This window comes from Emys orbicularis, chromosome 6 (assembly GCF_028017835.1).
Source record: "Emys orbicularis isolate rEmyOrb1 chromosome 6, rEmyOrb1.hap1, whole genome shotgun sequence".
Taxonomy (NCBI): Eukaryota; Metazoa; Chordata; order Testudines; family Emydidae; genus Emys; species Emys orbicularis.
The window spans coordinates 105,837,240-105,849,569 of NC_088688.1; the positions used below are offsets into that span (position 1 = coordinate 105,837,240).

The 12,330-nt window shown below is 41.5% G+C and overlaps 1 protein-coding gene across 1 annotated transcript in view; it reads right to left on the reverse strand.

The window, feature by feature from the left end:
- The window catches only part of CNTLN (centlein), a 279,922-nt gene that overhangs the window by 200,539 nt on the left and 67,053 nt on the right, over positions 1-12,330 (reverse strand). Inside the window, exons 4-5 of the mRNA XM_065406475.1 lie at positions 2,208-2,342; positions 1,439-1,618 (exon numbers count right to left, since the gene is read on the reverse strand). Coding sequence (XP_065262547.1) covers positions 1,439-1,618; positions 2,208-2,342 — 315 coding nt within the window. The remainder of the gene's footprint in view (positions 1-1,438; positions 1,619-2,207; positions 2,343-12,330) is intronic.

The window sequence follows — 12,330 nt, forward strand, 5'->3', positions numbered from 1 at the left end:
TAAGAATTACTATACCCACCTTACAGATGAGGAAAATTGAAGCAGAGTGGTAAAGTGACTTGACCAACATTACAGAGGGAGTCAGTGCTCGAGCTGGGGTTGATTGCCCCTACTCCTGTGCTCACACCATTATAACAAACCTTCTTTTCTTTATGGTATACTTTACCTGCCATAAAATCAACCCAAAGGATGTTGAATTTACTCTTTTCATTGGTGTAATGCGAAATTATGGGGAGTTAAATTATTTGCAACAATTTATCAGAGATGCTGCAACAACACAGCTGACAACCTGAAAATTAATTAAATCATTCTAATACATACAGTTATCAGTGAAGTTTCCCCTTTGAGGATCTCCAAGCCCTTCATAGAGTCCTGGGAATGGATACAAACCTTCCAGACAACCATGGGCCTTGGATTTCAGTAACTAATCTTCTGTTTTATGAGGGATGAAATGCTCTTAAAGCTTTTCAGTACCATGCCTAAAACAGCCATGGGTGTCAGTAAAGAGCACAGGGTTCAGTGGATTGCCTCTGCTGCATTTTATGTCCCTCTCACCCTGGGATCAAAGGACCCTACATTGTTGTACACTGCATTATCACTAAATTGCCATGAAAAAGGTTAAACACCATTTCTGTACAAGCCAAAGTTGTGCTGTTTATGACATACAATATACCAGCAGATGATGCATTTTATAAAAAAAAAAAAAAATACATGTATTCAATGCACCTTAGACTAAATAATACAAAAATACATAAACTTTATATAAATACACATACAAAGACTAACAAATGATTTGATACTAGCGTTTGTGACTTATTACTTAGAAATATTGTAAAAAGACATGTCCGTTTTCGTGAGAAAGACTGGTAAGGAATTAAAAACTGGAAGTAATACACATTTCAGCACAGTGTGACATTCTGTAGGAAGCATCCAAATGAAACGAAAAAGCATCAACACATTTATCAAACAGTGAATATAACTTTTTAAATATGATATGCACTGAAAAAACCTTTCACGAAGAGTGGAGCCCTCTGGAGGCTAAGATGCAATTTATTCAAAACTATAGTTGAAAAGTTCTTAAAACCATCTTACAAAATAACAAATATCAAGTCCACTACAATCAAATGATATTAAATTAAATTGTAATTGAGAAAAAAATCTTGAATGAGAAGATTTTAAAAGCTGTTTTTAAAGAATTACCTTTTATCTTATCTTTTAATGATTACATTTTAGGATGATTATTTGAAGTCAGTTTCCTGCTTGGTAACATCAATTTTTAAAAAGCTGTGGGTCTTAAGTGAAGGAATGTAAATGAATGTCAGTCCCCACTGGTAGATTTGAATATATAACTTGTTATTTAAAGAAAATAACATGTAGTGCAAGTGCCTGGGAGAAGTTAGTTCTGAAATAATATCCAGTAGTCCATTCCATCTCATACCTTTATTTTGGCATCAATACCAGATTTTTCTATTCTCCATTGTGCCTCCTGCTTCCTCAGTTTCTCCAGGTCATTTAGCAGGTCAGCGCAGCGTGTATTTAATCCCTCATTTTCCTCCTCCAGATTTTTTATAACCAGTCTGTTTTGCTCTTCTTTCTTCTGTGCACACTCCTTAGTGTCCTGTAGAACAGTACCACAAGGGCCGATAAACAAAAAAAAGTGAGAACTAATCAGCAAATATAAACTGTGCAGTTTTACCCGCACAGCAGCTTCTTCTATATTTGATGGCCAAGGTCACCTGTGTACTTTTATTGGCCTCCTTCATGCAGGTGGAAGGGTCATATTTTTTAGCTGGATGACAGCTTTGATGAGTACACATTTGCAAAGAGCCCATTAATTGATCAAGCTGCCTTTGATGCTGTCCCCAGCTATTTTTGAGACCCACACAGACATATCCTCCCAGACCTCGGCTTTATCAATTAATAATGCCAGTCCCATCAGAATCTAATTACAAGAAGCCACATCTTCACACTCCTACTTTCTTTGCTCCATTTCCATCATTAACTATTTATCTGAAAGTTATAAAGCTTGGATTCTTAGCTTTAAAGCATCTTTCTCAGAGTTGGTGTGTGAGAAAACTGTAAGGTATAGCAAGGCCTAAGGCAATTTTTCCTCCAAGCTTGTCACTTTCTGTGCCACAAAGACTGACATTGCTTAAAGAAGTACTTCAAAGCTATGGTCCTATACAACTATGTACAAGTCAATATACCTTAAGTTCTTGACTTTTATCTTTAAATTTCTGCTGCAAATTACTGAATTCATTCTTCAAGAGAGCATTTTCCTCATCTACAGCAATTTTTCTCTGTACCAGGTTGTTAATCTCCTGTTGTTGTCCTGATGCCCTCTGTTTAACAAAAATGAAAATTCATTAAAAAGACAGTCAAAGTCTGTAATAGACTATGCATTTGCTTTCATTGTTAAAGGCTTAAATTTTTTCATGTATCTTTCAATCATATGTGGTTTTACCTCATTCTTGTTACTGTATCACTATTTAAATCATACTACGAATTGTAGCACTGTATAACATATTAAAGTAAGGGAAAGGGAGGGCAGGGAATTGGGAACTGAATATGTTGTTGCTACTGGACACAAGAGCCCACGAAATACAGAATCAAACAGAAATGATTTGGTCTAGTCTCAGAAGATGAAATGGTTTGCAGAATTGATATTTTTGGTTAGGAATTAAGAATAAAATGGACTACTTTTGCACTTGCATTTTTAGCATATCTGAAATCTAGCCAAGAAGTGAAATTGTCTCCTCCACAATTCATGAAAATAATGAGAAAACTATTAATTGAGGAACTAGAAAATACTATGATACAAATCAGTCATTGTGAAAGTAGTAAGTCTAATGGAATTTGCTGCTCAAAGCAATTAAGACACTATTGTGCAAAGACAATACTTAGTATACTGTATACAATAAAACCTTACAGCTGTTAAAAGAAACCCACAGTTCCCTGATAAATTTTGCACTTTTTAGTCTCTTAAAATATTTATTTTACAGCCTACTAGATCATAACTGAAGGCTAATCCTTCCCATTTTCATTCAGAAACCTAATTTATGATAGTAACCATCTCTAAAAAGTTCACATTGTATATATAAAAAAATATAAAACCTAATGTTAAAAAATATTTTCACTGGTTTTGTCTGTTTTTTAATTAAGGTGAAATTTTGTTTGGATTTAAACCTTTTCCTGCAGACCTGACAATACTGTAGTAGTGCTTAAGAGCCAGACAATGAAACTGACTGGAAACTAAAGTAAAACTGGCTTGTTTATTTTCATTGTTGAAACTGTAATAAATGTATAAGGTAAGCAATGAGTACCAACAGGTGAAAAATAAATTAAGATTGTTTTTAATTATCTAAGGCTATTACTGGTAGCATGGGTAAGGAATATTTTTAAAATATGATTTTTAACCTCACAATGTGCCTTTAAACATTTAACACTGAATCACAGCTCATGTCACAGACATGAAAGAAACAGAGAACATTTATGCTGAGCGTTCAAACCTAAACATAAACATAAAACCGGTAATGGTACCATACTTAGGGGCTTGAAATTTACGCAAAACCTAGTAGCCTGAAAACTAAACCTACCAAACAAAGTGAAAAATACCTGTCACCACACAACCGAAAGCCAAATCCCCAGCAATTCCAGGGCCAAATTGTGACATCCTGGGGAGCAGTACAGGAGCAGAAGTGGGTTCTTTAAAGCCATTATATTCCCCCGACCACCACCTCACACAGGTGGGCAGGAGAAGCAGAGATTGTCAAACATGCTGGTAAGTGTAGATGTGCCAGCATACCAAAGAACATATGCTCCACCTGCTCTATACCCAGCACAGATTACTCCTCCATGGAGCAGCAGTGGAACCAGGACGGAGATTGTGACTCAGGGAGGCTCATGGAGTCACAACCTCTGTTCAGACTTCTCCTAGAGCAATGCAACAATGTTCTGCTCCTTACTCTGAACTAGGGATAATGCCATGATCAACCACTAACGAAATAAATTACTTACATACTGTTTATTTCATACTGTATTTAATTGTAACACATTTGCAATTTAAAAAATAACATCACATATTAAGTAACTTACTACTAGTTAGGGTGACCAGATGTCCCAATTTTATAGGGACAGTCCCGATATTTGGGGCTTTTTTTTAATATGGGCTCTTATTACCCCCCACCCCCATCCTGATTTTTTACACTTGCTATCTGGTTACCCTACTACTAGTGCTGAATCAAATAACGAATGTATTCATCTCCCACATTTGATTAATTCCATTTGTATTAATCTAATAATTCCATCAGCATTAATTTAGTAATTTCTTTCCTGATTATTAGTATTTGACCAGCCAAAGAGCTGCATGGATACCAGAGAAAAATACCAATTAAAAAGTATTTGATGAATACCAGTAAAATTAATCAAATAATACATTTGTTGAATACTATTCAACCACTCTTTACTTCATCCCTTTGTGTTTGTTATATCTTCCTTCCTTTCTAGTCTTTACTCCACTTCTACTTCTTCCCCCTGCCCCTCCATAATAGAACATGGTGTATCTTTTTCTGAGCTGTCTTCAGTGTCTGCTTCCTCTTTTCTTTCTATCATTCTTTGCTTTATGTAGACTTCTCTCTCTCTTTCCCTGCATCGTGTTCTCAACCTCCTCCAAAATATTTTTGGTCATTCCTTTCTTCTCCCAATCTGAAGTCTCCCTCACCCAACTTTGTGTGTATCCGTGCGCTTCCTGGCTGCTAGCCGTGTGAGGGTTCTCTGCTACTTTACGACTCATCAACCTCCTGGCTCTACGCTACTGCACTGAGCTTTCTGGCTCCTGCAACTGGGGTACTTCTATCACTCTTAATTTTCCCAGCCTGTATTCTTGTGTACCCTACTCCAGTAAATAGCGTCAGTGCCCGCCTGCCTCTGCTGTTGCTCACAACTGTCCCAAAGTTTCCTGAAAATAGCAGAGCTCCATCCAATCCTCCACTGACACGAATTCCTTCACCAGTGGTATAATGTTAGGGCTGATCACTTGCAGCTTCAACCTGCACCAGAATAGGTGTCTCAAAGACAAGGGACATCCCCATTTCCATATTTCCCAAGAATCAGGCCTACTGCGTTTTCTTACATGTCCGATTGCCCCCATTCCAGGATATCTTTGAAGATTCTTATGTAGTTCCACTGACAGGAGAAGCATTTGAATATTAAAAGCATAACATACTGTTTAATTGCATTTATGCATTCCAGGAATCATTTTGTGGCTGGCTTGTCTAATGGTTAAGTCAGGGTCGGCAACCTTTCAGAAGTGGGTGTGCCGAGTCTTCATTTATTCACTCTAATTTAAGGTTTCGCATGCCAATAATACATTTTAACATTTTTAGAAGGTCTCTTTCTAGAAGTCTATAATATATAACTAAACTATTGTTGTATGTAAAGCAAATAAGGTTTTTAAAATGTTTAAGAAGCTTCATTTAAAATTAAATTAAAATGCAGAGCCCCCGGGACCGGTGGCCAGGACCCGGGCAGTGTGAGTGCCACTGAAAATCAGCTTGTGTGCCACCTTCGGCACGCGTGCCATACGTTGCCTACCCCTGGGTTAAGTGATATCAAGAGAGATTGACCATCACCAAAGCTAAGTCAGTTTGTATATCACAGGTTGAAAATACTTAAATTTTTCTTAAAGGATAAATGTTCCTTAACAAGTGGGCTTTTAAAATTTGTTTTTCCTGGTGAAAATTCTTGCTTTATCATGAAGAATACTTTTTATTATAAAATCCAAGGCAATGATTCTAGAATTTGGAGAAAGTTTAATGTTATATTGAATAATGTATTTGCTATCAATAGTCTCTTCAAAGAAGTGAAAGAAAAATAAGAAGGGGGGAAATGAGTCTGGAGAAAGGGAAAGATGAAAACTTAAAATGGGGGGAAAAGGGCGAAAGAGTGTGGAAAACCCAAATTCTTATATCTTTCAATGGGCAAGCCAAAAAAGATTTCGTTTCTGCATCATTCCTGTCAACAGAGATTCAGAGATGTGAAGATACTGACAGTTAGTTTGTTATAAAATAGATTTTAAACTGGTAATTTAAAGTTGAACCAAATGGAATGACGTTTTACCTCTATATCTAACAGGAATGATCCAAATTAGGGCTGTCAGGCTATTAAAAAAATTAATCTGTTACAACAGTGCCATGCGAACGCCTGTTCTCACTTTCTGGTGACATTGTAATTAAGAAGTGTGCAGCATTATCTCCCACAAATGTAAACAAACTTGTTTCTCTTAAACGATTGGCTGAACAAGAAGGAGGACTGAGTGGACTTGAAGGCTCTAAAGTTTTAATTTGTTTTGTTTTTGAGTGCAGTTATGTAACAAAAAAAATCTACATTTGTAAGTTTTGCTTTCATGATAAAGAGATTGCACTGTTGCACTTGTATGAGGTGAATTGAAAAATACTGTTTCTTTTCTTTATCATTTTTACAGTGCAAATATTTGTAATCAAAAATAATATAAAGTGAGCACTGTACACTTTGTATTCTGTGTTGGAATTGAAATTGATATATTTGAAAATGTAGAAAAACATCCAAAAATATTTAATAAATTTCAATTGGTATTCTTTGTTTAACAGTCTGATTAATCAGGATTAATATTTTTTTAATCGCAATTAATTTTTTTGAGTTAATCGTGTGAATTAACTGTGATTAATCGACAGCCCTAATCCAAATCCAATAGTTGTAGCGCTTTGAGAATATGGACTCTACTCATTGTCAAAGTTTTTCTAACTGCATTCCAGGTAGGTTGCGTCAATTTCAGCATATTCATCTAATTAAAGACTGAGCATGAATTTCAGACTCAGACACTTTCTACAGTGTATAAGCCTTCTTTTGGCTAGTCCATTATCCAGTACAGTTAATTTGTAGATCTATTTTGGTGAGCAATATTAGTGGAATATTTAAAATATTTATGTTACCAAAGTACTATTGAATTTTAGGAACAGAACACACTTGGCATTTCAGTCTTGCTTTCCATGTATGTGTTCACAAAGAGATGGGGGATGGACTGAAGGATTAGTTCATGGGCTTTCCCATTTAAATAAAAGGGTTTCTCATACCAGGGAGAAAGGCAACAGAATTTGAGGGGAAAAAAATATTAAGTATCCTTTCCTGGAAATGTTTATATTTTGTTCCTGAAAAATACATTGACAGTACAATACAGTGTTCATTTGAAATAAGAGAGAGAAAGGTGAAGAGACCTTGTTGTGGGCGTCAGGGCTCTTCTCCCTTTTGTATTTTGAGAGGCTACTAGGCAACAGATGCAATCTTATATATTCCAAAGAAAAAACATTCGTTCTTCAGAAATATTGTTAGGAGTCAGAGGAACAAATCTCTGGCAGGGATGCTATAGCAGTATCTACAGAGAGGGTGACGCCACTAGAATCATGAAGATCACCAGTCTTTTCTTCATTCCTTAGAGAACATAATAAGAGGCTCCTGCAAGTCCTCTCTCTGGCAGATTGCTGCCTGTTACACACTCATGTACATAAATTCTACACACCGTGAGGACCCTTGAAAATTTCCAAGATTTTGAATGATTCTATTGATTCTGTGTTCCATGTTTTAAAAGTCAGCAATCTCTGAGAAACCAGGAGAATTGTTCAAACCAGAGGAACTCTAGCTGCATCCAGTGTTCAAGTGTGTAATCTATGTTCCATTTAGTTACTGACTGTTTTTGTTATTCTAACACAGCAGTTCTCAAACTGTGGGTCGGGACCCCAAAGTGGGTTGCGAACCCATTTTAATGGGGTCCCCAGGGCTGGGGGCCCGGGTCTGAAGCCTGAGCTCCACCAAGCAGGGCTGAAGCTAAAGCCCAAGGGCTCAGATTACAGGCCCCCTGCCTGGGGCTGAAGCCCTTGGGCTTTGCCCCCTACCCATCCAGGGTGGTGAGGCTCGGGCTTTGGCTTTGCCCCCGCCCAGAGCAGTGGGTCTCAGGCAGGCTCAGGATTCAATCCCCACTCCTGGGGTTGTGTAGTAATTTTTGTTGTCAGAAGGGGGTTGTGGTGCAATGAAATTTGAGAATCCCTGCTCTAACAGGTCAGCAGCAGAAAGTGAGGGAGCAGGGAGCAAATCTGATGCTGTTCTTCTGGTTCTGATTGGAAAGTGATAACTTAGCCAGGAGAAGGTTCTGTGACAGTTGGGAGGATGGATGGAGATCTGGAGGCATAGCAACTAAAAGACAGACAGCTGTTCCTGCTAGCTTATCTAGGTGAATGACCTGGACCCAAACAAACTGGCAACTCCTTTCTTGGTTTAAGAGTAAGACCTCACATATATAAATAAAAACACGTACAGCACGTAAATAAAATTACACCAGACAAGACTCCATGACAACAATTCCTCTCCAACAACAGAAACTGACTCTGAAATCAACCACTCAGCTGAGATGCAACCGTATAATACCAATCACTAAGCATATGTCTACACTGGCAGAGTTATAGCGCCAGCAGTTACAGCACTGCTCAGAGAAGGGAAACCGCTGTTGTGTTCACACTGTCAGCTGCCTGCACAATAATGTGTTCACACTTGCGGCGGTATTCGGAGCGGTGCACTCTGGGCAGCTATCCCACAGAGCACCTCTTCTTCTTCTGCCGCTAAGAGTTGTGGGAAGGCGGAGCGGGTCGCGGGACATCCTGGGTCCTGTCCCAATGCCCTGTGATGCATTGCTTTGCATCCCAGCAATCCCAGTGCTTCCGTCCACATTTGGCGCCATCTTTCAATGGTTTGTGTATTGAGTACTCTGCTTCTTTGGGCTGCAGGAATGGATCCCTAACTGTTGACCAGTATGCTACTTGCTCTGACTAACATGTCACAAACGGCAATGGAGTTATTCATTAAACTACAAAGGCAAGAGGAGTGAGATATTGATCTCGCCATGCGTAGTAACTATGACACAACATTGCTTGTGGCATTCACGGAGGTGCTGACCACAGTGTGGTTTTGGCCATTTAAAGGCCCGCTGGCGATGCCTATATGGGAAGCTGGACCTGGCCAATGACAATATTCCTATGCTTATAGCCGCGTGCTGTATGCTCCATAATATTTGTGAAGGGAAGGGTGAAAGCTTCCCTCAGGGCTAGATCGCGGAGGCTCAGCGCCTGGAGGCTGAATTTGAACAGCCAGAGACCAGGGTTATTAGAGGGGCGCAGTGCGGGGCCATAAGGATCAGGGATGTCTTGAGGCAGCAATTTGAAGCTGAAAGCCACTAATATTTGTTGCAATGCTCAGGAGTGCAGTGCATGTAATGGTAGGAGGTGATTGTGATTAGTGCAGATGATGCAATAGGAAGGTTTCAGATAATTTCCTGTTGCTCTGCAGGGCTCTGTTTGCTTTCAATTAATAGACCAACACAATTCTTTTATTAAAAAACAACAACAACCAGAGGAGAGAGACAAACAAAAAAACACATCAGCACTGAGGGGGATGTGGGAAGGAAAGGTCCCAGGAGGAGGTGGGGTCCCAGGATGCTTAAAGATTTGTGTATGTCCGGGTATCATATCCAACCTTCTCCTCTGGAGTACAGTGCAGCGGATACTGTACTTCAGCAGGGCTAAACTGCAGAGGGACGGGTGTTGAGTGCAGTGGGTACTGGGAGTCTGCAGGGCTGGATTGAGACAAGGGAGGAGTGGAATACCGCGGGTACAGACTGGAACCAGGAGGTTGATAAGAGTGCGTTGGCAGTGTCTGGGAGGAGCATGGGAAAGAGTTTTGCAACAGCGGCTGCAGGGGAGGGCAGGCGCAGGGCTGCTCAGTTTCCAGTGCTAGTATAGCCTGGAGCGTGTCCGCTTGGCATTCCATAACCTTTAAAAGCCGCTCCGTGGCTTCATTCTGGCTTGCCACGTTCTCCTTTCAGTCCTCCTTTTCTCTGTCCCACCACTCCTTCAATTCCTTTTTTTCGGCCGCAGAGTGCATCATAACCTCACGCAGAAAGTCCTCCTTAATTCTTTGTGGCTGCTTTCGAATTCTGCGCAGCCGTGCACCCGGTGATAACAAAGAGGGAGGCTGGGCTCCCAAGGTCATCCCTGTGAAGCCAAAAGGCAACATTTTACAGAAGTAGTATCGTTTGCAACACACAGACCACTGATTCAGTGACTTAAAGCACAGCCACTATTCACATACCTGTCACTAACTGGCTGACCCCAGGCAAGCACACCTGAGCTACAAGACCCCCAAAATGGTGAGTAGCTGCAGGGGCAGGGGAAATCAGTGTTCCCGGACACTACTGTACACTGGGCACGTGGCTCTTGGGGTGAGCCAGCACTGTAGGCGGGCCTGATAATCATTCCTGTCCCCACATTTTCCACAGGCTGTGTTTATTATGGAAGATATCTCACTGCTGAGGGTGAGCAGGGAATCAAGGAAGGGTCTTCTCCAAGACTGTGGCTTCCACCCTGGCCCTTATGCAGCTCGCCTGTGTGCAGCAATGGTCGTCCATCCATCCCCCTTCCCCCGCTGTGACAGCAGAGTGGTGCGGGAAAATTACTCTTAATAGGGTAAGAAACAAAGCAGCTCTGCCAAAGGACCTGCGGTAGTGGATTGCCCAGCATCTCAATGAGAGTTTCCTGGAGATCTGTGGCAGATTCTTGTGAAGTGAAAGAGTCAATCAACACTCTGTTCCGCCGCTCAGACTGGGCATGTGGTGGTACACGCATCATACAGACACAAGCCTGCTTTCTGCAAACTTCCTGCCCCCAACAATTCACTTCAGCAATTACCATAATCAAAGTGACTTACCAGGGGCCTCCCTCTCCTGTTTGCGCTTCGCCAAGCTCCGACAGCTGGGACTGGCTAGCCCCCTCCAGGGTAGAAAAGAGCTCCTGGCTGACTGCATCTCTGACCTCCGATTAGGATTCTGCCTCTGGGTCCCCCTCCACATCCTCGTCCAAGATTTCCTCCTCCTGGCTCGGTCCACTCTTGACTGGCACGCGAGCCACCGAAGTATCCACAGTGGCCTTCGCAGTGGAGGTGGGGTCACCACCGAGTATCGCATCCAGCTCTTTGTAGAACTGGCAGCTCGTGGGTGCAGCACCGGAGCAGCGGTTTGCCTCCCACGCCTTGTGGTGGGCGTTCCGCAGCTCCTTCACTTTGACCCTCCACTGCAGTGTGTCCCGGTCATGGCCACTTTCTGTCATGCATTGTGAGATCTGTCCGTAGGTATCATAATGCCCACAGCTGGAGTGCAGCTGGGACTGGACAGCCTCCTCTCCCCAAATGCTGATGAGGTCCAGCAGCTCGACACTGCTCCAAGTGGGGAATCGCCTGGTGCGTGAAGCAGGCACGGCCACCCGGAAAGATGCACTGAGACCACTGCACGCGTCACCGAGCAAACAGGAAGGGGACTTTCAGAATTCCAAAGGAATTTACGGGGTGGGGATGATGGTTGGTCACCTGAGGGCAGAGCAGTAGAGTTCAAATTGATGACCAGAAAGGCAAGAACAGGCACTGTGGGACACCTCCCAGAGGCCAATCGCAATGCTGTAATCGACCAGGGTGTCTAGATTGGCACCGCGGTGCTGTACCTCTAGTGCAGAAAGCTCTACGCCTCTCATCAGGGTGGATTTTTTACAGCGCAGCAACTGCGCAGTTTCTGCGCACTGAGTGGCTTGGCAGTGTGTACACCTCGGGAGTTACAGCGCAGAACGCTGCTTTACTGCGCAGAAACTTGCCAGTGTAGACAAGACCTATGTCTCATTCTTTAGCAACAGGCATATCTATTTAACTGAGGGTTCTCTATAGCACCTATCCCAGCAGCACTTAAGTGCGTCCCTGGTAAATTATATCTAAATGCAAAAGTCCCTAGTAGACTTCAAGGAGTTCTCTACCTTGACATTGCTTTGTATACTCTTTTCCTTTTTGCATTCTCACATCTGCTCATTTCACACACCACAAGGAAAAAGGTAGAGGGAACATTACTCAGGAACCAGAGCAAGGTGGAAATAGGAACCCAATCTGGAAAGGGTTCAATAAAGAGTTGCTAACACACACAAAATTAAGTAAATGAACAACTGTCTTTGCCTGTGTGGCTGGTTTTGCATTTTATTTCTTCTCCCTGTGAATAACTTTGTATAAGAAAAGGGTGGGGGAAAAGGCTAATTTCGTAGAACAGAAAATGCTGGCAATGTTCTTTAAAGATTGACCTGCTCTGCTACAGATCCATGAGGAAAGTAGCAAAGAGATACACACAGCTGAACACCACAACAGTTGAAGAGACATAGCTTAATCTTCTGTTTCAGATCTCTTCATAGCATTCCATAGGTGAGAACAATTACGCAGATTTCA